Source organism: Corapipo altera, unplaced genomic scaffold, assembly GCF_003945725.1.
Source record: "Corapipo altera isolate COAL_440 unplaced genomic scaffold, ASM394572v1 23b, whole genome shotgun sequence".
Classification (NCBI taxonomy): Eukaryota; Metazoa; Chordata; class Aves; order Passeriformes; family Pipridae; genus Corapipo; species Corapipo altera.
The window spans coordinates 7490856-7513997 of record NW_020884885.1 but is presented as its reverse complement, the minus strand read 5'-3'; the positions used below and the strand labels follow the sequence as shown (position 1 = coordinate 7513997).

Genomic DNA, 23142 nt, shown 5'->3' with positions numbered 1-23142 from the left:
GAGGTGAAGTGAGAAATGGGGCACAAGGTCATCAGAGCAATTATTTTACCTCCTTTTATTCACTTAACAGTGTTTTTAGTTACTGGTTGCTACTGCTCTCTGCTACAAGACAAATGCTGTTACATGTAGGTTTAAAATGGTGTATGTAGCGTGTTTGTGGAGAGTGGGGAAGGCTTCAGTACCTATGACTGCTGTAGGCTGGTTGTGGTGGGCTGGGGCACTAAGACAATGTGCTAAGGGCAATATTAGTGGGAAGAGGAGCCTCTTCTTCCCTGCTCTCCTAGTCAGCAACTGTTTTTGCTCCCAGTGGAGGTGATTATATTGTTTACCAGGAGTTCACTAGTGCTTTTGCAATTTATCTTGCTGAGAGATTTCAGCAAGGCCCCTGAGCAAGTTGCTTATGCAGATATGGCCCTTGGGTCAGTAGTTTTTTGGCATCATGTCTCATTTCTCAATGGACCAGTCACTTCTTGTGCTATACTCAAAAATTTAACCTCTCTACCTCCACTTCTTTATCCCCTGAGAGCTTTTCTGAAAGATTCCCTCTTTCTTCCTTACCTCCTTACTCTGTTCTAGTCACGCTGTTTCAATGCCCAGTACATAGGGTCACTTTTATGGGAGGGGGCATAATCCATTAGGGCTGTTGCACAAACTTTCATGGTCAACCTTTCTGTTCACCTCGAACAATCAGAGACTCAGGGCTCCCAGGTGCTGGAAAGGTAATCATGGTACTAGCACATGGTACTCCTCAGCATGGGAGAGACTTTAATTCCCCTCTGGAATGTTCTTTTCCTTCGTGTTTTCGAGTTAACCCCAGCTCAGTCTGTGAGATTAGGGGATGAAACAGCTTTTTGGGGCTGCTTTTGCTGCTGCTTTTCCAGCAAGGATGGCTCTTTGGTTATCTTTATGCACATTGTCACAACATCTCTTTCTGTTTTTCTGTTTCCTCCATCTAGGTGTGTTGTTGTGCTGTTCAACCCTAGGAAAAATAAGCAACACCATATTCTAAACAGTTCCAGGTGAGTGAAGCTTTAAGCTGGACTTGATTTCTGTGGGAGGTGAATTCAAGGCTTTTATGGTTTGAGTTCAGGAGCTGCTGTTGCTTCAGACTAAATCCCCTCAGTGAGAGTTGCCCTGGGGACAGGCTGCCTGCTCTTTTGACTTCAGCTCCTTCTAGTGTGAGGTGCTGTTGCTGACAAGGTACTTCCTCATAAACATTGTGATCCCGTGAGGAACTGCTAATGGGCATGACAGGGAGGACATCTTACTAGAGCTCCATGATATCTAACTGTTTTTTTCTCCACCTAAAACAATGACCTCGTTATTGAAGCCAGCACTGGGACATGATCTTGCATCTGGAATAAAGGCGCAACAATGAACCTCAAGTTTTGGAGCTTTTCCAGTGCTGTAGGCTGCTGCTTGAGACTTGGGCAGTAGGGAATCCTCCTGGCAAAGCAAAAATCATTATGTCAGGCTACTATGGGTGATTTTAGGCTCTTTTCAATTCATCCCAACCTACTCCCTAGTCATGATGTATTGAAATGAAATCACATGTTGGAAATGTTTCTCAGTGTCATTTTCTCTGTTTTAGGAAAACAATTACAGCACTTGCTTTCTCTCCAGATGGCAAATATTTGGTTACAGGAGAGGTAAGTGTGAGAGGAGAAAGGGCACACCTTTTCCATTGCACTTTGAAGCAGGGCAGAGGGGCTTAGAAGAAACAGGCCAGTGAACTGCTTTGACAGAGACAAATCTGTTTCAACGTTGTATCAATGTTCAGTGGACCTGCTGGGTCACGGAGATTTCAGTCTCTCATCGGCTTGGGGGATGGATCTTCTGGGGTGGCATCTGTGGGCTGATGGTAGAGTGAAAATAACTGGAAGGATACACAACATGGCTCTACTCTAACATCAGTGGAGAGTACTTGGATGGTCCTGAATCTTGGTCTGTTTAGCACTGTCCCTTTAGGATTTCAGGAAGTAACTGAAGCCAGTAACAGCTTTGTGGAAAAAATGAAAAGTGTGTGTGGAGTGGAGCTTTAGGAATAGTGACAGAAGATACTGGTGTCTGTGGTTTGGCATTGTATGTTTGGCTGGGGGGCAAAAACTGCTTCCTCTTTCCAAATGTGCCCAAGGGGGAGAATAAGGATGAGTGCACTGTGTCTGTTCTGCATTAGAAGTTCAAGACATGGGCTGTGTCATGAGGCTGGAATTGCTGGATGTTAAAAAATCCACAGAAATGCTTACCTCCATATGGTTGGGCTCAGATTGCTCTTTTGTGTGATTAATGGCAATTTACCGCTAGTCTGTGTGTAACACATGGGGAGTGAGCATGTGTGAAACAGGTTCCCTTCTGAGCCTCAGCCACAGGGAAGAGAAGTATGTCACAGTCCTGTGTTGGAGCTGTCAAGACAGAGACTCTTTGCTCCAGAGGTCCCTAGTGCGGTCACCGTAATTGCAGCTGTCATGTCTCTGCGGGGCTCCAAAGCTGGGCTTGAATCCTGCATGGATCAGACCAAGGGTAGAAACAATGTGGGGTTTTTTGGATGGAGGCTACCATGACAGAAAAAGTAAGCACAAATTTTCCATCATTAGGTCAGAGACTGTTGTTGTTATTAACTTTTTAGTGAAAACATGAGGTTTTATAGCTGTAATTTGTTTTAATGCCTCCTTACTCTCTAGAAATCTGAATGTAATAAAATCCCTTTATATTGAAGTTCTAATATATATGATATACATATTTTCTTCATGGTGTTCAGTTCTAACGGTTCTGGTGCCTTCTTTTATTTTCCCTTTTTTTTTTTGTTTTTATTTCTGGTGCTCAGTTCCTTTCGTGTGGGGTAGGAATAGCAGTAAAAAATGAAGTGGGTGCTTTTCTTACTAACAACTCAAACTTTTCAATTTTAAACTTCATTGGGGTAAATGACAAATTCAGATTAAAAAAAAGCCATTCCAGTTATACTTGAATGTTTTGTGGGGACTTCCCCCCCACCCTTTCTTGCAAAACGTGTCTCCTCTGGCCTTGTTGTAAAAGCATTTCTTTTTTCAGTATCCTCCCACGTTTCTGACATTTGAATTATTGCTTAGTGTAGCAGTGTCCCCTGCTGGTGTCAGCAGTTGTGTCTTAGTTCAACCTCTGTCCCATAGGGAAATGATCTCTTGAGTTCACTTTGTCAAACACTCTTTTAGCCACCTCATGCTAATTCTGCCTAATAACACCTTAGTTTTCTGCATGGCTGGCTTTTCGGGGAGGAGAATATGGAGGTTAGTTCTTGACTGCCAAATATATTAAATGTCTTTTATATATTTCAAATTCATAAGAAAACAGATTTTTTTTCCTCTTTTTTTAACTGTTATTTTTTAGTCTCCCCATGGAGGCATAGAATCCTTGTCCATTGGAGTCACACAAAGCTCATTTTTTGGTGAGCATTTCTTAAAAGATGAAATGCAAATTCAGTTAATTAAGGTCTTGGACTGTATGATAAGATGCTGGGAAATATTTATGTGTATGTATGTGTTTAAGTACAGCAATTGCTTTGAAGAGCAGCTGATTCAGCTTGTTGTAACATCTTTCCAGCCACCTGGAGACCTGAGCTCTGCCTTGCAGGAGGGAGAACTGTACTGGCTGCAGTAAAATCTGACCATGGTATTTTTCCAGGTCACAAGCAGTTGCTTGGCAAAGCTTTTGAACAAGGCAGTTAAAATATGCACACTTTTGAGCTTTTAAAGCTTTGACTTTTACTTGTGATGAGACTTGCCTCTCCCACACAATCAAATGACTTACTTAAAACTGATCCAAAAGGTACCATTCTGCCATGTTGCCATGGTTATGTTATCTTGCAAGCTACTGTTTTGACAGACTTCAATGTGAAATCATGAGAAGTTATTTGAGTAGGAGTTGCACATCAAGTGCATTTTTTTGGCCAGCATTTCAGCTTATCTTGTGCGCCTTGTTTTAGTTTGGTTTAATAGCAAACAATTAAACAAAGTAATAGAATTATCTGGCAGAAGGTGCTGAATTGGCATTTCTGTTTCTCTGGAGAGCAAGCATACAAACAGAGGCTCTGTTCCATCAATGTCTTCTCTTCTGACATTACGTGGCCCATACTCTTTCAGGCAGAATGCATCCATGTGTGACTTTGTGACAGAAATGATGCTGCTAGTCTCCCAGAGGCGTCCTGCAAATGGTGTGTGATAGTTATCGCAATAGTCATTTCATGTTTTTGTATGGCATGACCTGGCTTGATATCTCAGATATCCATGTTTTGTTAGGAGCAGAGGATGTGAGGTTCTTTTGATTCACTTAGTCTAGGGAAAACAATCTGTTATAATCCTTTTCATAAGTAGACCGTGAGTTCCCATTACAAAGATGAGAGATTTGCATCGAAAGTATTGTTCTAATCTGTGGCTGTTTTGTGAGTAGCATAAGAAAAGGATTAAAGCAGGGGAGATTGTATTAACACTTTTGGACAACTGTTGAAATGCACATACTCCTTAGGTTGTCAGTCTCAACCTGGGCTTTAAAGAATCAAAGGAAACTCTAAATCTTTCGTAAGTGCACCATCTATACATCTTTTTCCAACCTCCTCCATATGCTCGAATCTGTCAGAACTGACTTCAGGGGTTACATTTCTTTTTCTGTGTCTGTTCTTGTCCCCTCCAGAGTGGACACATGCCAGCAGTTCGGGTATGGGATGTGGCTGAGCGAACCCAGGTGGCGGAGCTCCAGGAGCACAAGTACGGTGTGGCCTGTGTGGCTTTCTCCCCCAGCTCCAAGTACATTGTTTCAGTGGGGTACCAGCATGATATGATTGTCAACGTGTGGTCATGGAAGGTAAGTTATCTAGGAGGTTGGGTGGACCACAAGGTGTTGCTAATTAAAAAGAGTTTCCAGTTTGACTGTAAACTAGTTCAATTTCATCTTGCTTTCTCCTTTTTTAAAATTCTGTAGTTATTCTTTGTTTTTTGATGTTCATAGACAAAGGCAAATTTACACATGAGAGAAAGCTATGGTTCCTCAGGGAAGTTCTAAGTCACTTCCATGAAGGGATATTCTTTATACTTGGAGACGTTTGATGTTTTGCTGTCCAGCCAGAAAAACCTGGATTTTGAAAGCTTGCCAAACTGTTGTGCTTTTTTAGAAGCTTATTAAAAACTAATTTATGAGGTTGAGGAAGGAAACTCTCATCAGCCAGGGATTTCTCTTGTAGTGTGGTGGATGCTCTTGGCTTGTTTTGTTTTTGTTATGATAGAGTTTGTCATCCCACTCTGATCCCATCCTTGATGGATGAGAAGAAGAACATAGGGAATTCATAATGGATGAAAGCCGATGAAAGCCTTTGTGCTCTAGTAAACATTTAAGCATTTGTTTTTTGTAGATAAGAAAACAAACATTTGTTGACAGTTAGCTTGGACTCTTCTGTATTAATAAATGCTAGGCACTTATTCACGTCCTGTTACCTCTTCAAGTGCTAAAAGGGATGATTTAAAAAAACACATAAGTGGATTTTTTAAATCTCACAGGATTATTGAATCATAGAATGGTTTGTGTTGGAAGGAACCTTGAAGACCATATCATTCCAGCTCCTCTGCCATGGGCAGGGACAGCTTCCACTAGAGCAGGTGGAAATCCCATCAAAGCCTCGTTCAATCTGGCCTTGAAAATATCCAGGGATGTGGCATCCACAACTTCTCAGCTTGTTCCAGTACCTCACAACGCTCACAGTAAAGAATTTCATTCCAGTGCCTCATCACCCTCACAATAAAGAATTTCTTCATAACATCTAATCTAAATCTACCCTCTTTCAGTTTAAAACCACTACCCCTTGTCCTATCACTACACTCCCTGATAAAGGGTCCCTCCCCATATTTCCTATAGACCCCCATTAGGTAGTGGAAGGCTGCTATAAGGTCTCCCCAGAGCCTTCTCTTCTCTTGCAGCTTGTAAGTCCATGCTCATTTAGTATGTTACTCTTTTCATCACATTTCCTGTGCTGTAATTTAAAATCTCACTGTTGTCTTCTGCATGAGCTGAAATTTGACCTTCCTATTTTTTTGTGTAGCTGAACTGTGTGTAGTGTTAAAACCTAAGTGCATATGTCAGTGTTGAGATTTGAGTGCTCAGCCTTTTGGTTCTTTGCACTTATATGAATGAAAGTAGTGACTTGAAGAGGATCGCAATGTGTGCCATGTGTGGAACTCTGCAAGTAGCTTTGTTTTCCCTTATGCAGGTTTTTCTGTTCACTGTATAATTATGTGCATGAGAACTTGTGAGATGAGGACTGTCTCACTCTTCTGTGATGAAGAACACACACTTTAAGCATACACTCCAGACTGTGACTGTCAGGAGTTCCAGCTAGCCTTTATTTTGCAGGCTGGACACCACAACTAGAGAGACTTTACCTGACCTAAGTCAACGAAGACTGAGAGACCAAGATGTGAATACAGATGTCCTGAAGCATTTTCCAGCACTTTTAACCACAACCCTTCTTCTATCCTCTGTGCTGCTGCTTTGATTTCCCTGTTTTTCCTGGCTGGGAGACTTAGTCTTTTGATTGTGGTGGAAAAGAGAACCCCAGTTGTCTGTAGGGTTTCTTTGCTTCACTAAAGAAAGAACACAGCAATGATCCAGATGCTAAGGTCTGCAAGGGTCCTAAGCCTTTCTCTGTGCACTGTCTTGAAAGAAGTTATGATAATCGCTGTCCCACTTGCTTTTCCTCCGGTCTGGGTTGGGGGATCTTCCACGGTGACAGTGCAGAAGCCTAGATTTCTCTGTTGCTGGTTTCTTCAGTTCTGTCAGCACGCAGTCTGGTGGGGCCCTTGGAGTGAAGTGATTTTTATACTGAGGGCATTGTGTTGGGAAGACTGGGAGCAACTGAGTCCCTAAAAGGAAAGGTAAAGAAAACAGAGCAAGGATGAAAAGGGATGCACTGTTGTCAGCCATGTGTTGCATAGTTGCAAACCCACCACGGTTGCAAATTCACCACAGGGGAAATTTTTTTTATTCTCACTTCTACCATTCCCTGGGGAAAGGCAGTGGGAGGAAAACTGATATTGTGAACAGGGAACTTCTGCTCTCTGACCATTTTGCATCCTGTTTTCTGTCCCTGTGTGTTCTTACTCCTTTTCCAAACTCTTTGACATTTTGAAGTGCACATTTGAGGTTTATAGCAGATTTTGCTTTTTCTCTTCCAGTCTTTTTGTATTTTGGGTCTTTTAATAAAGCATCATATCTTTAAAGGAAAGAGAGAATTTATGGAAGAACCATAATTTATGGAAGTACTGTTTTCCCTGTGAAAAAATACCTTTCCCCATCTTGAGTGCCTTGCCCTCATTGCTGCCTGGGAGCTGGCAGAGCTCCTCCTTGTACTGGCCTACATATGCATTTGCTGTTTAGGAAAGGAAATGGATTTGCTCTTGGCTCCTGGTGATTGTGAAACCAGCATGTTTGTTATGGCTCAGACAGCAAGTTCCTGCAGGCACTAGTGCCTGCTGATTTGTTCTGGATCCCGTGGAAGTGCAATCAAATGTAAAGTGAATTGTACTGTCTGCCAAATCAATGTTTCCAGCTAATGCTGGGGAGGTCATATTCAGAGGTGAATGGGGAATAGTTTGGACCTCATCTTTTCCCTGCTGCAGTGCTTGTACTGCATATGTGCCTGTAATTGAAATTAGTTTCCTTTGTTTCTGAGTAAAGAAATTAAGCAGTCTAAACAATTATGTTTCCAGAAAAACATCGTAGTGGCAGCCAACAAAGTCTCAAGTAAAGTGACAGCTGTGTCATTCTCAGAGGACTGCAGTTACTTTGTCACTGCTGGAAATCGACATATCAAGTTCTGGTACCTGGATGACAGCAAGACCTCCAAGGTGAGAGGAAGTGCATCAAGGCTGAGCTGTGAACAGGCATTTCCATCTTAGAGTGGGATAGATTTTCCCCAGTGAGCTGTGGGAAGTGGGAACTTTTTGATTTTGCTAGGATTCAAGAATAGCCCTCCACCCTGGCTCTCAAGTCTCAGTCTCCCCATGGGCTGATAGCACTAAAAGCTTATCTTATCCTGCACTGAGGTAGGGGCATTGCTCCTGGAGTTGCATAGCAACATACTTGTTCTTTTGTAGTCACATATACTGAAGGACAAATAAATTAGAGAAGAGCTGCAATCATTTTAACTCCTTGGAACACAGAGGTGGGGAGAGCTGTATGACAATTGGTGTGAGCGTCTCAAAAGGTTGTGAGTGTCATTTTGAAGTGTCAACTGAAGTGTTTAAACTTTTAACTCTTCTGTTTTTCTCTGGGGGACGGAATCCTCCCATGATGTGTGCTCATGAACAGCTCTAAACATGAACAGCAAGTAAACCTCTCTTTGTAGGCTGTTGGCAGTTCTTTTTTGAGTTACTTCAGCACTCAAGGCTTGATGTTCTAAAAAATTACTGTCTACCTAAAGTACCTTGCTCTATTTCTAACAAACTGTTTTCTATTGGTAGGTCAATGCCACAGTCCCCTTGCTAGGTCGCTCAGGATTGCTTGGAGAACTGAGGAACAACTTCTTTGCAGACGTGGCTTGTGGAAGGGGCAAAAAAGCTGAAAGCACCTTCTGTATCACATCTTCAGGCTTGCTCTGTGAATTCAATGAAAAAAGGCTGCTAGACAAGTGGGTGGAGCTGAGGGTGAGTTTTACATCCTCCTATTCTGCAGTGTTTGTGCCTGCTGAAGCAGAGCAGGAACAACAAATAATAAGGGCACTCGGACCGCAAGCTGACAACCAGCAGTGAAAGTAATTGGGCCTCTGTTACTCTGTGATTTACTCTGGAAGGCCAGGCAAAAATAGTATTGCTTCTTGGCAAAGGGATTTTATTAATCATTGAGGCTCTTTCATTTGCAGGCTTCAGCATTAGAGCTACTGCTCTTCTGGCAAAGCAGTGTCCTTATTTGGCTTTGGCAACCCTTGCATGGTCCCTCCTGGCTGGGCCTGGAGAAGTAGTTTTAGGAGGATTCTGATTTCTATCAGAACACTCTACAGTGTCTTACTTGGCTTGTGCATCTCAAATGCAGGTTCTGAATGTACTAGTTGGTTTGGCTATTCTAAACCACCAGGTTGGCCCATAGTTAAGAATTTGATCATGCTTATTTTCCTTTCAATTGAATATAACATGCCCACCTGAAAGGATCCAGTGTATTAAAATCAAGGGAAAATTCCACACTTTCACTCAAATGAAATGCCTCTTCTTTTCTTTCCTTTCCTCTCTAAAATCTGCCTTTCACTCTCGCTCAGAATACAGACAGCTTCACAGTAAGTTGAAAAAACTTTTTGCATTGAACTCATTCCCTTTTCACCACACTCCATTTTGTACCACTTTCTGCCATTTGTACAGGGAGGGGAAGAAAATCCATTTTTTTCTTTTCTTATTCCCTTGTGACAGGTAATGTGTTGGTGTGCTAGTACAGGTGAGGTGCTGCTTGCCTGCCAGTGGTGTTGAATGTAACAGGAAGAAAAGCAGTGTTCAGAGTAGTACTTAGCTGGACCAAATGTGTAGCTCTGCTGACCTCCTGTCACAGTGGGTGGCAGAGGAACTAGGCTTTTTTTTAACCACTTGGAATCTGCAACGGACCTTCGCTGAGAAGCTCTTCAGAAAGGAAAAATGGATTTTTAGGCTTTTCCTTACTCCCAGGGCTCAACTTCACTACAACTTTTCTGACCATGACTCCTTTGTCTGTCAATTTGCTGTTCACCCTATCGTGTTTCTGGTGACCTTTGACATGTGAGCACGTTGCTCATTCTTGTGTGCTGTGTCCTCCTCAGACCACTGTGGCAAACTGCATCTCTGTGAATCATGACTACATCTTCTGTGGCTGCGCTGATGGCACCGTGCGGATTTTTAACCCTCTGAACCTTCACTTTGTCACCACACTGCCGAAGCCACACTTTCTGGGAACAGACATCGCGAGTGTGACTGAGGCCAGGTATGGTGGAGAAGGGTGGAAGGGAGCAAGGGAGGCTTGTAGGAGTTAGAACTGTTCCCCAGACCTTTGCCATCTGGAGCGTGCTCTTTTTATGGATTAAAATTGGCAGCCTGTTGGAGATCTCTCTGAGCTGTTGCAGCCTTGCCATGTGTGACTGGGCTACAGCCCAAAGCTAGTTGCTGGACTATACAGAGTATCTTGCTCCTCATGTCCCTGGAATTGCTTGGGTTTGGTGGCCTTTTGACAGTGGTTGCTGTGAGCAAGCAGGCAGAGGGCACAGGATGCTGTGGCACACTCCAGTTGTTCCTGTACCATGGGAAATCCTTTGCTTATCACTGGTAAGGGATGAAGACTCTCCTTCGTAGCAACATAATGATCTTGTTAAGAGATGCCCAGGCTCTCATGGGGCACTTTTTCAAAGGCTCCCTTGCAGCCTAAAGACCTAAATCTACTACTATCTGTAGTCTTTCTTCTTCTGCAACCTTGTGCATTCTGTTTCATTGTTTTCCTACCTTGTTCCAGTATATTCTGTCTTGGTTTTCTATTTCGTACCTTCTGAGATGGGTAATATGATTTCCATACAGTTCTGTCTGCCAGCTTGCAGAGACTTATGCTAGAGAAAACCCTTCATGTGTTGCCATTTGCCAATCCTGATTGGAGGCTTTCCCAGTCATTTTCTTTAATTTCTGTCACTAGTGGGGAAAGAAATCTAAAAGTGGTATGAATTCAACAGCCATTATTCCACTGGATATCTGTAGTCTCCATGTCTACAGATATGTACTCTCAACTTTTCTTTGGAACTTTAGGTAAAGAGTCAAACAGTGCCCTGTACAATCTTCCTCCAGAAAATTAAGTGGGAGATAATGTTGTTCCAGTAAAGGAGTTGAAAAAGGAACTCTCTCAATTTAAAATGTAAACAGTTTCTAATAGTGCTAAAGTCAAGCAATTGTATACATGGACCCTTTAAAAATACTCTCTGCTACTCTCATGCATCAGTCAAGCAGAAATATTCATATAAATGTTAAATATGTATTCGTAGCACTGATTACAATCTTAACAACATTTTAAAATTAATTTATTACTTCTAAAGAAGCTCGAAAACACAGGACTCCTTTTATTCCCATGCATGCCAGAGCTTCTCTGTGGGATGCTGGTTGCCTGCCTTCAACTGCCCACAACTGTATCAATGACCTGATTTTTCAGTAGAATCTGGGCTGTACTCTTCCAACTCTCAAACCTTTCCAAGTGAAGAAGCAGGGCTCCGGTTGTCTCATGAGCTATGTGCGCTTTGGCTCCACCAGTCCTTTTAAATTACCTTCTCTCAACACCTTAGCACTCTGGCTATAATTACCTTGTTCAGTATCATTAGCAGCACTGGGGGATGGCTGAGTTCACCTGAGGTCAACAGAGCAATTCCTTTACATGCATGGCAGCAGAACTGAACAGAGCACCCCTGTAGAGGAGATGCAGGGTTCACATGGTGTGATCTTGGGCCACACTGAGACAAAGACGTGTTTAGTTATTATGAAGAATTCCTTTTTAAGTTAGCAACAGACAGCTTGCTTATTCTAGTAAAGACAGTACCCAACTGCATGTGCCTATCTCACAAGTTGCTGCACCATGCTGGTCTGTGTATGGGACAGGGGTGGAAGGAAGGCAGGTCAGACAAGTGGCCACTGAAATGAACCATTTCATTGCCCCTTGTGCTGATGTGCTCCTTTTGAGTGCAGTACTTATTCTTCTTGGTGAGAGCAGTTCTTACTATGAGTAAACAAAATATAGTACCCACCAGAAGATGATCCTCCCCTTTGTTTTGAGATTATTTGACTTGGATTTTAATTTTACCACCTGGTTATGCAGTGGTAAGTGATGATCAAACATCCTGTTAGGTCCTTCTTCAGAGGAAATGAGTCACCTGTCTGTGGTGGGACTCTGAGTTAGATGGCAAGGAGAATAACTTTTGCCATGGGACTTCGAGGCTTCTTTTGGGACTCTGATTGTTCAAGAGACAGGTCTTCCCAGCCAACTACTCTCTCTACCTATATATGCCGCAGTGTATTGTTCACTTCACCAGCATCCTGTGGAGAATCTGAGCTCTCATGCTTCACCTCCTTGCCCTGACTCCTAGAGAGCACAAGTTAACCAGGCTGTTTTTCTCTCTTCATGCAGCCGTCTTTTCTCTGGTATGGCTGATGCGAAGTATCCAGACACGATTGCCTTGACATTTGACCCCACCAACCAGTGGCTTTCCTGTGTATACAATGACCACAGCCTGTATGTGTGGGATGTCAAAGACCCAAAGAAAGTGGGCAAGGTGTACTCTGCTTTGTACCACTCTTCCTGTGTGTGGAACATTGAGGTATGTTGTCTACAAGCAAAAAGTGTTGGATTGTGAGTTGCAGCTGAGGAAGTCATCTGAGGAACTGCCAAATTTGAATGCAACCACTTATTGCAGAGAGAAAGAATTGACTCAAATTTTCTCCTGTGGTTAGTGTGGTTCCTACGTGGCCTGAGTTGGAGCTGGGAACAGTTCTTTTGCTGCATTGCAATGGCTGACCAAAAGCATGAGAGGCAGTGTGCTACTGGGAAAAAATATTTCACAGTTAAAATGTGAGAGGTGGGAGAAGGAGCAGAACTGGACAAAGCTGAATGCAAGGGTTCCTTTTAGAAAATGCAGAAGAGGTTACTGCTGACCTCAAAAAAATTATTTGAGGTCTATGATGAACAAGTGCTCCAAAGTCAAAAGAATGAAACAGTCTGATCCTTCTTCACCTATTTACCAGAACATGTGGAAGTAGCCTCTCAAGTGGCTGTCATCTTCCAGTCTGTTTGGTTGCCTTTCCCTCAGAGGAACAGAGGGAAGGAAAGGAGGTATAGGAAACAATGTAGTTGTTAATACATTGAAATATGTTCAGCAGTGGTCAGGAAAGAGGGAAGTGATTGAGGACTCTATTATTATTTATTAATTGCACCTCACCATTTCCTTCTGAATTATAAATCAACAGTAGTAGATGAAAGTTGCGAGGTGGTTGTTGCATGGTCATTTTTGTATGGTCTTTGAGGTACTCTTTTGAACTAACTTTGAACTATTAGAAACAAAGGATGCTGGCTTGTTGCTAAGTTCTTAAGGAAATTTTCTATGTTCAGGGAGGCTCAGTGAATGTTTGTTTGAAGTGAATGTGAAGTTCTGGTCTGCAAACAGGTTTTCATTAGAACTGTCTGGCTTTCACCTTTACAAAACAGAGAGGACAGCCCTTTTGTCTCATTTTGTTTTGAAACTTGCTACTGCTGTCTAGGATGCCAGGTGCCAGGCAATCTCATTAAGGGTTTGATTTTACTTGTCCTTAGATGTATCCAGAGGTGAAGGACAACAATCAGCCATGCCTCCCTCCTGGCTCTTTCATCACCTGCTCCTCTGACAACACCATTCGTCTGTGGAACACTGAAAGCTCCAACATCCACGGCACAGCCCTGCACCGCAACATCCTCAGCAATGTAAGATCCTAGGTTTTGATCACCTCTTTGCCCTTGGGGTTGGTCTTCCTCATGCACAGGTATACCCAGGTTAAAACCCAAACTTCTTTGGATCTCTAAGTCAACACAAGCTTCTCTGTAAACTGAGCACAAGTCTGATTAAATGTATGAACCCAAAGAAACATGAAGGGAGTATTGGGTAGAAAGGCAGTTTGTCTGAAATAGAGCTGGGGTCTGTTGCTGTTTTCATAAACCCCCCGAGGATTCCTCAAGCTTAGTCTCTTCCATGAGGGCCATATGCTTCAGGAGAGCTGTTTCTCTTTTTCTCCATCTCTGTAATGTGTAATCACTTACAGATTTGTTTGGAAAAGGTGCATTAAATGAGGCAGAGGTTTGTGAAAATTGAATGAGACAGTTTATGCTCACTTCATCTATATAAGAGAGAGGATACTCATATAGAACAGTGATTATGTATGGACATTTGCTTCCACTCTCAGTTGTGCTGGAAGATCTGTGGACACATTGACCTGACCTTAGGAATCAGATAGAAAAAAGTCCTGCTTTTTCTGTCGGCTCTCAGAAGGCTGACTTAGATGATCCCTAGAAGTCTTTCAGATTCCTTCTGTGTGCCCTAATATGCTGTAATCGCTAATCCCAGAGTTTGTCTGTAGTGCAGGAGATGCTGCTAATTTCTAGCTTGAAGGGTAATCTTGCAAAGGGTCATCGTGAGACACAGTTTTGAAACTTTCATCCCACAGTATGAAGAGGCTTAGTGCTTGTTCCTAGCAATTACAGCATTATTGCCAATGAAGTGCATAGGTTGGCCAGGAGCCCAGTTTCTAAGGCAGATGCTTCGCTTTCATATTTTGTAACTATTAAATATTTCTGGGTGTATTGTGTCCCCAGGACTTGATGAAAATCATCTATGTAGATGACAACACTCAGGTACTTCTGGACACTGATTACAACTCAGCAGGAAGTGCAGAGAAAGCTGATGCACAAGTGATGGATACGAAAGTGGGGATACGCACTGTCTGCGTGAGTCCCAGTGGGGAGCACCTGGCCTCAGGAGACAGGATAGGCACTCTCAGGTAATCCCATAAAGCTTCTTATGCAGATTGCAAACTGGCCAGGCATGAGAATCAAAACCAGGTCTTGCTGTCTTGCTAATTTTATTAAACATACTGAAATGAGTCATGTTGTGTCTTAGGATATATGAGTTGCAGTCTCTGAAAGAAATGCTGAAAGTGGAAGCCCATGACTCCGAGATCCTGTGTCTGGAATACTCCAAACCCGACACAGGTAAATGCAATAGAGCTTCTTCCTTTTTGCGTATGAATATAGTATTGAGCAAATCAGAATGTCCAGCCATGGTATGTTAGAATTTTCAGTAGTGAGCTACTCCTGGATTTTGGAGCAGGCTTGCAGAGTTGGGCCAGTAGAGCCAGACTTTACAAAAAAAAGGCTTCCTTCTCATACTTTTCCTTGGACTATGGTAAGTTGAGAATGAAACTTGTTCTGTTTATTATTGTAGTGTGAAATCTGGGGGTGTTCCTTTGTGTCCTTCCGTGCAGTTTGCTACAGTATAATGCTTTGTCCCTAAGATGACTTGAGAAGCTCTTTTAAAAATGGTCATGCACTCTTTTTAACTTTATGACAGGTTTAAAGCTCTTAGCCTCAGCCAGTCGGGATAGACTGATTCATGTCTTGGATGCTGGGAAGGACTATAGCCTGCAGCAGACCCTGGATGAACATTCTTCTTCCATCACTGCAGTGAAGTTTGCAGGTAGAGAATCATGGCCTCCCTTCAAAGCTGGATTTGAGCACTGCTGTTGTTCCATTGTGGCAGTAATGTAATTTTAGCTACTTAAATACTGGGCTAGGCCAATTTGGAGCTGCAGCTGGTTTTTTTATGCCATCTTTTATAGCTGCAGTCCTAACAGAAGGTGATATGTCATGATACTTGCCTTCTTTTCCTTTTTTGTTTTCTTCTTCTCTCCCTCCTCCCCACTCAAAAAACCTTTCCTGATTGCAGTCCTCAACATTTCTTTGGAAAGCTCTTTTTCTGTAATGATTTACTCCCTTTAACTGATGTCAGATGGCTAAACGTTGTTCTCAGTGAGAAGAACTGTGAAACAGTTGTCCAAAAAATTCCCCAAACCAGCAAAAAAAAAGTTTCAGGATTAGCTAGTCACAAGTAAAGTTGTCATTGCAAACCAGTGTAAGACTTTGCATTTGTGGTAATAGAGCATGTTGCATCCCCAGCACTCAGTTACCACTGGTGGTCAGACACCAGTGTGCTGTACTGTGCTGTTGCCAGGAATAGCAAGGGTTGGCTGCTCTGTCAGGCCAAGCTGGTAGCCAGGAAGCCAGGTAAAGGTAGTAACCTCACTGGCAGTGGGAAAGTCTCACATTACCTGAACAGGGTGGAACAGATCAAGTCCAACTAGATCCACCTAGTAGTCCAGATCACCAGACAAATCCACGGTGATAAGACAGGTCAGCAGTGCAAGGTCTGGATCAGTCTGAAGACGGTGGTCAAGGTCAGCCACAGTTCAGCACCTCCGAGACAAGTGTAGCATCACAAGCCCTTGGCAGCAAGGCAGGTTTGAGTTCAAATCAGGAATCTGAGTCTGTGGGTCAGGGTCAGGATTTGGCAGTGGGATATGTGTCTAGGCCCAGATGTGGTTGCAATTCTGCTGCAGTAGAGCTCAGCTGGGGCTCAAGGATGAGAACCTCAGCTTGAAAATAGCTCCAGAGTGAAGGGACCTCACTGAAGCTTCATAGCAGAGGCCCCCCAAAGCCACTGTGTGGCTTTTTCAAGTTTTTTTTTTTATCTTGAGGAGCTTCAAGGCCAGCAAAAGTTTCTCTAACAAGTCTGTCTTATCAGTGAGCTGGCCTTGAATGCAGCCAGGTGATCTCCCAGTAGATGAGGGAACTGGGCTTAAGGCCTGGCAGCTGAGACCTTTGTGCTGGTCTGTGAGCCAGATGCAGGCATGCTTTAAATGGGTGCAGTTCAAGGGCCTGTGTGATATTGGATTAGTTTTCATTACTTTGAGTTGTATTAGGTGTTCCTTTGCTGAAGGAGCAGATTGGTTACAGAAGATTGCTAAGGGAAGAAGGAAAGCCTGACCCTGCAGTAAGAAAGGGCTGCAAGAAACAAGTGACCAACTCTGAGGTCTGAAAAGTGCCTGTTGCCTGTTTTCAGCTCATACCAAGTGTGAATGTGCCATATTGCCGTGGAATGCTGTGGCACAGAGAGAGTCAGCACATGAGCATACTGGTGAGGGAGAAGACAGAATTACATCCTAATCTGTTCTATAAAGCTGTATTAGGGCCACATGCACTCTGAGCATTAACAACAAATGCTGTCCCTGAGACAGGGTTTCTGTTTTGCTGCTTACAGAGCAGTCAGGCTTAGCTAATTAGGACTAGAATACATGAGGAGTGGTATGAATTGAAACATTTCCTCCACCTTGAATCTGTGTTTATCTTTTGTCTCCTGCTTTTTTGTTCCAGCCAATGATGGGAAAGTGCGAATGATAAGCTGTGGGGCAGACAAGAGCATCTATTTCCGCACTGCGCAGAAGGTAACCTTATCACAGCTTTTTGTGTGCTTTTAATTCATAATCTCTGCACAAAGGAGCTACTTCAGAGAATGATATCAGAGTTTCTTTATGAGCTTGTTGCTATTTCAGCCTCAGTTGTCTCCCACTGACTCGATACAAGAGATTACATTTGGAGAACTAGTTCTGTGAAGTATGCAGCTTGTTCTGGCCCAGCCTTTCACAGCAAGATGCAAAGTAGAGATCAGTTAGGATATCTGCTTTTCTTTTGCTGCCAGAGCTATTGTGAGGAGTGGTGAAAGAGTATGGGCTGGAGGGAGGAGTTAATTGTGCCTCCAATCCCAGCTGCTCCCAGCAGCTCCCTGGGAAGGGTTGTTTTGTGCTAGCTGTGTAAGAAGACTCATCTGTATTTATTTGTGTTTAATAATGGGTTAACTCTTTGATTTTGACACGGTCTTTGCCCACATGTTTAGACAGGAGAAGGGGTTCAGTTTACCCGAACACATCACATTGTTAGGAAGACCACTCTCTATGACATGGATGTGGACCCCAGCTGGAAATATGCAGCTATTGGATGCCAGGATCGTAACATCAGGTTAGTTTACTTCTCATCTTGAAAATATTGTTTGCAGTCCTAAATGAAGTGGCCCCATTTTCATCATTGTTCCTCTAGGTTCTTTAATACAGCGTTTTCAGACCGATCTGAGGCCTCACCTCACGCTGTAAGGTTGAACTCTGCCTATCCCCTCACTAATAAAAAGCTGTGGATATATGCAAATGCCCTTGGGACTCTTGGCTTCTCACTGGGTTTCTCTGCAGAGCAAAACTCTTCTCCTGGGAGAGCAAGTGTGCCTTTCTTGGCACATCACTGAGCTTTCGGGCAAGAACCTCTGCACTGTGGTAGTTTTTGGTTTTGAAGATATGTCTAGTGAGAAGCTGTGAGGTCCTGTGGAATAGCTGGGACTGTGGGAATCTAAAACTGAACTAGGTGTTACTGTCTTTGTACAAGTGGAGTCCATTCTCTGCTTCCTTTTTATCCGTTTCTCCAATCTGTCTTGCTTGTAAGCAAAGGAGTTTTTCTGTAGTTTTGTCTTTTGCTGTTGCAGCTGGATGAGATGTTGAGAGTTTTGGTCATAGCTAAATATCACTACTGGTTTAGTATTCTAACGTAAATAAAGTGTCTTGCTCTCTTAATCCTTTCCTTTAGTATGGAACTGCCACAGGTATTTTTACTTCAGGGAGGACTGAGGCTTGATAATAAAGCCTCAAATTTAATTCAGATAATCTGCCTCTACATTACTTTTGAGGTTGTTTCTTGAACCATAATAAATGATTGATGGTTATACTTCATGGAGATCATTTCCCCACTTCCTGTGGCCCTGTTTCATGTATTTTATGTGGAATGAGGAACAGAGATAGAAAAGGATCCTGGTGACAAAGAGCCCCAGAACAGCACCTGGGCAAACTGAACCATTTTATCTTCTGGCATCCCCTCAGGGTTTTCAACATAAGCAGTGGGAAGCAGAAGAAGCTTTACAAGGGATCCCAAGGTGAAGATGGCACTCTTATCAAAGTAAGCTGTTTTCCTTTTTCTTCCTTTTTTACTTTTTCAGCTTTTGTGAATGCAGCTGAGGGCCAAGAAAATGAATCTGAACACAGTAAATTTTTTTTTGCTTGCTCCATACTCTGTCCTTTGCCCTGTTGCTGCTTCCTCCCATCTCCATCCTTAAGGACTGGTAATTTGGGTTCCATCAGCCTAAAACAGGAAAAGAGTCAATAAATCCTGAAGATGATGTATGATTTTTCTCTCTTTCCTGTTTCTGCAGTAAATCACTGGCCCATGATGTAAAAACAAGTAGAACTGCACCAGTATCTGTCAGGAGATAATTTAATCCATTTAATTTAATCCTTTACTTTCTGCTCCAGAGAACTCATTCTGGATTTCTTGACTGTTTTTGTTAGGATTTTTAGGGTGGAGATACTTGCTGATCAGTGTTTGTGAAGTGGTTTTCAGAGGGCAAATACAAGTGAAACTCCTTGAGTTGATAAAATTAAATGGCATCTGCCCTGAAAAGCATGGATCTTAGAGTACTGAACAAGCCTGGTAACTGCTTAGAGAGAGTCTGTTCATATTTTCCACCTGCTGAGTGCATCCAGGCCTTGGGGTGGCTTACCCTGGTAAATCAGGTGTGTTCAAGATCCAGAGTTAAGAGTGATGTCAGCACATTGGGATGTGGAAGAATTGCATTCTTGTCTTTAAAGGGGGAACCAATTTACACAACCAAAATATCAAGTTAAATTGCCAAACAAACTGCTTCTCTTTTCTTTTTTCCCTTACTTTTTTCATACTTTTTAAACCAAATACTTCTGTTCAGCTGAACAGGTCAGCAGTATTATTATTAGGGACTGGAAGGAAAGTCCTATGAGGGGCAGCTGAGGACTTTGGGCTTCTCTAGTTTGGAGAGGAAGGGGCTGAGGGGTGATCTCAGGATGAGGATGAGGAGAGGATGTGGAGAGGGAGGTGCTGTTATCTTCTCCCTGGTATCCAGTGACAGGACATGTGGGAATGGTTCAAAGCTGCACCAGGGGAGGTTTAGACTGGAGATTAGGAAGCATTTCTTTACCGAGAGTTTGGTCGAACACTGGACCAGGTTTCCTAAGAGACTTGGTTGAGGCCCCAAGCTGTCAGTGTTGAAGATGCACTTGGTCACTGCCCTTAATAACAAGCTTTAATTTGGTCAACCCTGAATTAGTCAGGCAGGAATAGGTGATCATTGTAGTTCCTTTCCAGCTGAAATTATTGATGAGTGTCAATAACTGGGCAAAAAGGAAGGGAAAATAATTTTGTTCAGTGTCTTATCTTCTGTTTTACAGAGAAAGATAAGTTCTCTTTCTCTTTGCCTATTATAATTCCTACAAGGTTTTTTATTAGTCAGAGTAATGAAAATGAAAAATTGATGCTACACTTCATTGCTGATAAACTTAGGTGCTTGATCATGGTTTCTGGTCTAAGAAAGACATAAAATGGGCTGGTAGCTGGATTTTTTTGTTTTTAACAACCTTTAAGGTTTTTTGTGGTTTTTTTTTTCATGTGTACCTCAAGTGGGGAATCTCAATTATTTTTTAATGTTGCTTTGCTCATTTTTAAGACAGTTATGTAACCAAGGGGATTATGGTTATCTCTGAAATTTAAATTTTTTTGGTCTGTTTTTCTGAGATCATAATATACATTGCAGTTTAATGAGTAGAACCCAAACAGTGACACTGGAAGCAAAAGATGCAGCAACAAAATGAAAATTAAAGAAAAAACCCCAACAACTCACCAAACCAAAAACCTTTCTTTAAGTACCATGTTTCCCTTAAAAACCAGACATTTTCACTCTCAGTTCCTTAAAATTCTGTAAAGAACAGAGCAGGACATTTGGTGACAGTAGCTGTATTTGCTGTATAGTGCTGCTTTAGACCTGGTAAGGCATTTGGAGGGGATTTTATATTTGATCTGAGGTAAAGCAACCAGTGGATGCATATGAAAAAGCAAACAACAAACAAACTAGTCCAAAAGTGGGAGTTGCAAGTGCTGAAGATTTCACAGTATCATTGTCAAAGACCGTTTCTTGGCAGTGTTTAGTTCTTTTTTGATTTCTTCCTCAAGACTGGAATCTTTTAAATTTCACTTAACTCTGTCAGCTCTGATTTTTTTTTTCTTTTTCTTGTGGCTGGAGGAGGGATGTTTTGGGGTGTGTTTGGGGTTTCTTATGGTTTTGTTTTGATCTTAACGTAGAAGAAAATAAGACCTCAGTGGTTAAAAGAAGGTAGAAGAGAGAGATAAAAGTCTGTCCATTGGTGGTGATGTTTTCACAGTCATGAAGGCATTTAATGCAAGTGTCTGTAGTCTCTGATTAGATTGGAGATAGTCTTATAAGTTTAGTCAGGTTGGGGATTTGTCCTGGGATGCTGGATAGTCTAGTATTCAATTGGAGTCCTGTGGGAGCTACTTGCATTTTATTCTGTTAACTACTATGACTGTCTTTGGTATTCTGGACCATTTTCATGTGGTTTGAAGGTACTTTCTCACCAGGTCTTTGTGTTCCTCTTGTCTCCTACACCAGGTGCAAACGGATCCCTCTGGTCTTTATATTGCAACCAGTTGTTCTGACAAGAACCTGTCTATCTTTGATTTCTATTCTGGCGAGTGTGTTGCAACCATGTATGGACATTCAGGTAAGGCACATTAACTTCTGGAAATGCATTTTTTTCTGCTGATGACTATAAAGTTAGGGTCTGATACTAATCAAAGATTTCTGAAGGTTTCTCACCGCTAAAGTTTACCTGATTGGTATTTTTGAGTAGGTTGTAGCTAGAATTACTTGTAATAGCTTATTTCATTGCAATTTCAACTTTTGCATTTTGCACACAAGCACACACACTCGTCAAGCCATGTATTTGTTTACACAGTTTTTCTATTAGGCTATAGAGTAGTCTGTGTTTTTTCAGAGTATACTGAGTTTGATTATAACATAACCTCAGCTCATACCTTGCAGGAACTATTCTATCATAGGCAAAAAGAAAATTCAGTTCAAGTATATTTTGCCATGGGATATCCTTTCCATGTCAAGCCTAGATTCTTGGTTAAATGGTTATGGTAATTGGGGCATATTGATCTGTGAAGTGTGTTGGCTTTAATCAGAATTTGAATTACTGAGTACAGATAGGCTATTTGGCTAATGATCTCTTCTGTCCATTGGAATAATTCAGGGAAGATTTTTTTTTTCTTGTGGTTTATTTTACACAGAGATTGTAACCGGGATGAAATTCAGTAATGACTGCAAACATCTGATCTCTGTTTCTGGTGACAGGTAAGAGGTGTTTGCTTGTTTATGATATCGGCTCAAACCATCTCACACTGGGTTTAATGTGTCCTTAAGGAGAGTAGATTTTTATTTTTTTAATGAAGGATGTTTTATGCATTCCAAATAAACCTCGGAGCTTTCTGAACCTTAAATGTGTGCTGTTGGTAAAGTTCACAGAGCTTATATTATCCTTCCATGGAATGAGACACACAGTGAAGTACTTCACTTTTCTGAGTGTAAGTACTATTTGCTGCTGGAAAGGACAGAGATATGGCCAGTTTCCTGACCAGCCTTCAGGTTTGTAATGTAAGGCAGCTTGTGCTATTTTTACCAGTGGTGCCAAAACTTTTTCTTGCAGTACTCCTGCAAGTTTCACCAGGTGAAAGTGCCTGTCTAGCACCAAAAGGGACAGGCTTGTCCCCACTTTTTGGTCCTGTCTGTAGGGTCCTCTTTGCCACTCCCCTGAGTCAGCAGTGATGCAGCTGGCCCCTCATCCAGCTGATTTAGGTCACTCCCCCAAGATGAGTTTTCTGCTGATTTAGTGGACTAAATCAGTTCACTAAAAGCTTGAGTAATCACCAGACTGAGCCCAAGGGGAAAAGGAGAATATATGCCTAACATGATGATTGTAGAGAGGAGCGGACCCACTATTTCTGGAATCAATGAATGTTTAAATCAGCTGAACCGAATAAAATTTTTCCTTTGAGAAAGATGGTTCCTGGAGTGCTATTGCAAGTCCAGAGCAACCTAGATTCTCTCTCTTTTTCTTTTTTTATTAATAAAACACAACTGAATTGGAAAGAGAGTTTTGGAGGGTAAGTTGTTACAAAACATACAATATATCATCTTAAATCTCATCAGTTAGTTATTTCTGTCTTTCAGTAAAAAAATAAATAATTTAGTTTTCATCTTTACCTTTCACGTGTGTAAATAGGTTAGGGAAAAAGTTGCTGGAGAGAGAGTCTTTTTGTTGTGGACTTCCAAAAAATTCCAGAAACATGGAAGGTTGGAAGTCTCCAGTGATCCTTGTGATTTGGTGCAGTATTCCCTTGTTGACGTTTTCATGAGCAAAAAGGTAATTTTCTTCACTAAGGGTGTGGAGGAGGTGGATGAGAAATGAGAAAAGAATTCACGAGGAACTTTGCTTAAGGAGATGAGAAGGCATGTTTTTCAAAGGAGAACAGGGAAAATAGTCTGTTTACACAAAGCAGCATGTGCAAAGAATGAAACAGAATAGAAGGAAAAGCTGAGATGAGAAAGGGCACAAGGACTGTGAGACTCATGTAGAGAAAAGT

The 23142-nt window shown here is 42.1% G+C and overlaps 1 protein-coding gene across 5 annotated transcripts in view; it reads left to right on the top strand.

Moving 5' to 3' along the window:
• The window catches only part of MAPKBP1 (mitogen-activated protein kinase binding protein 1), a 101774-nt gene that overhangs the window by 51206 nt on the left and 27426 nt on the right, over positions 1-23142 (top strand). For 4 of the 5 annotated variants that reach the window (XM_027642461.1, XM_027642460.1, XM_027642456.1 and 1 more), the window contains exons 4-20: positions 957-1019; positions 1592-1649; positions 4663-4833; positions 7728-7865; positions 8481-8663; positions 9269-9286; positions 9797-9957; positions 12127-12316; positions 13306-13452; positions 14338-14522; positions 14642-14733; positions 15092-15217; positions 16951-17021; positions 17471-17592; positions 18495-18570; positions 21107-21218; positions 21790-21853. In XM_027642461.1, the coding sequence (XP_027498262.1) occupies positions 957-1019; positions 1592-1649; positions 4663-4833; positions 7728-7865; positions 8481-8663; positions 9269-9286; positions 9797-9957; positions 12127-12316; positions 13306-13452; positions 14338-14522; positions 14642-14733; positions 15092-15217; positions 16951-17021; positions 17471-17592; positions 18495-18570; positions 21107-21218; positions 21790-21853 (1977 nt within the window). The remainder of the gene's footprint in view (positions 1-956; positions 1020-1591; positions 1650-4662; positions 4834-7727; positions 7866-8480; positions 8664-9268; positions 9287-9796; positions 9958-12126; positions 12317-13305; positions 13453-14337; positions 14523-14641; positions 14734-15091; positions 15218-16950; positions 17022-17470; positions 17593-18494; positions 18571-21106; positions 21219-21789; positions 21854-23142) is intronic. The other variant, XM_027642458.1, reaches the window with a different exon arrangement.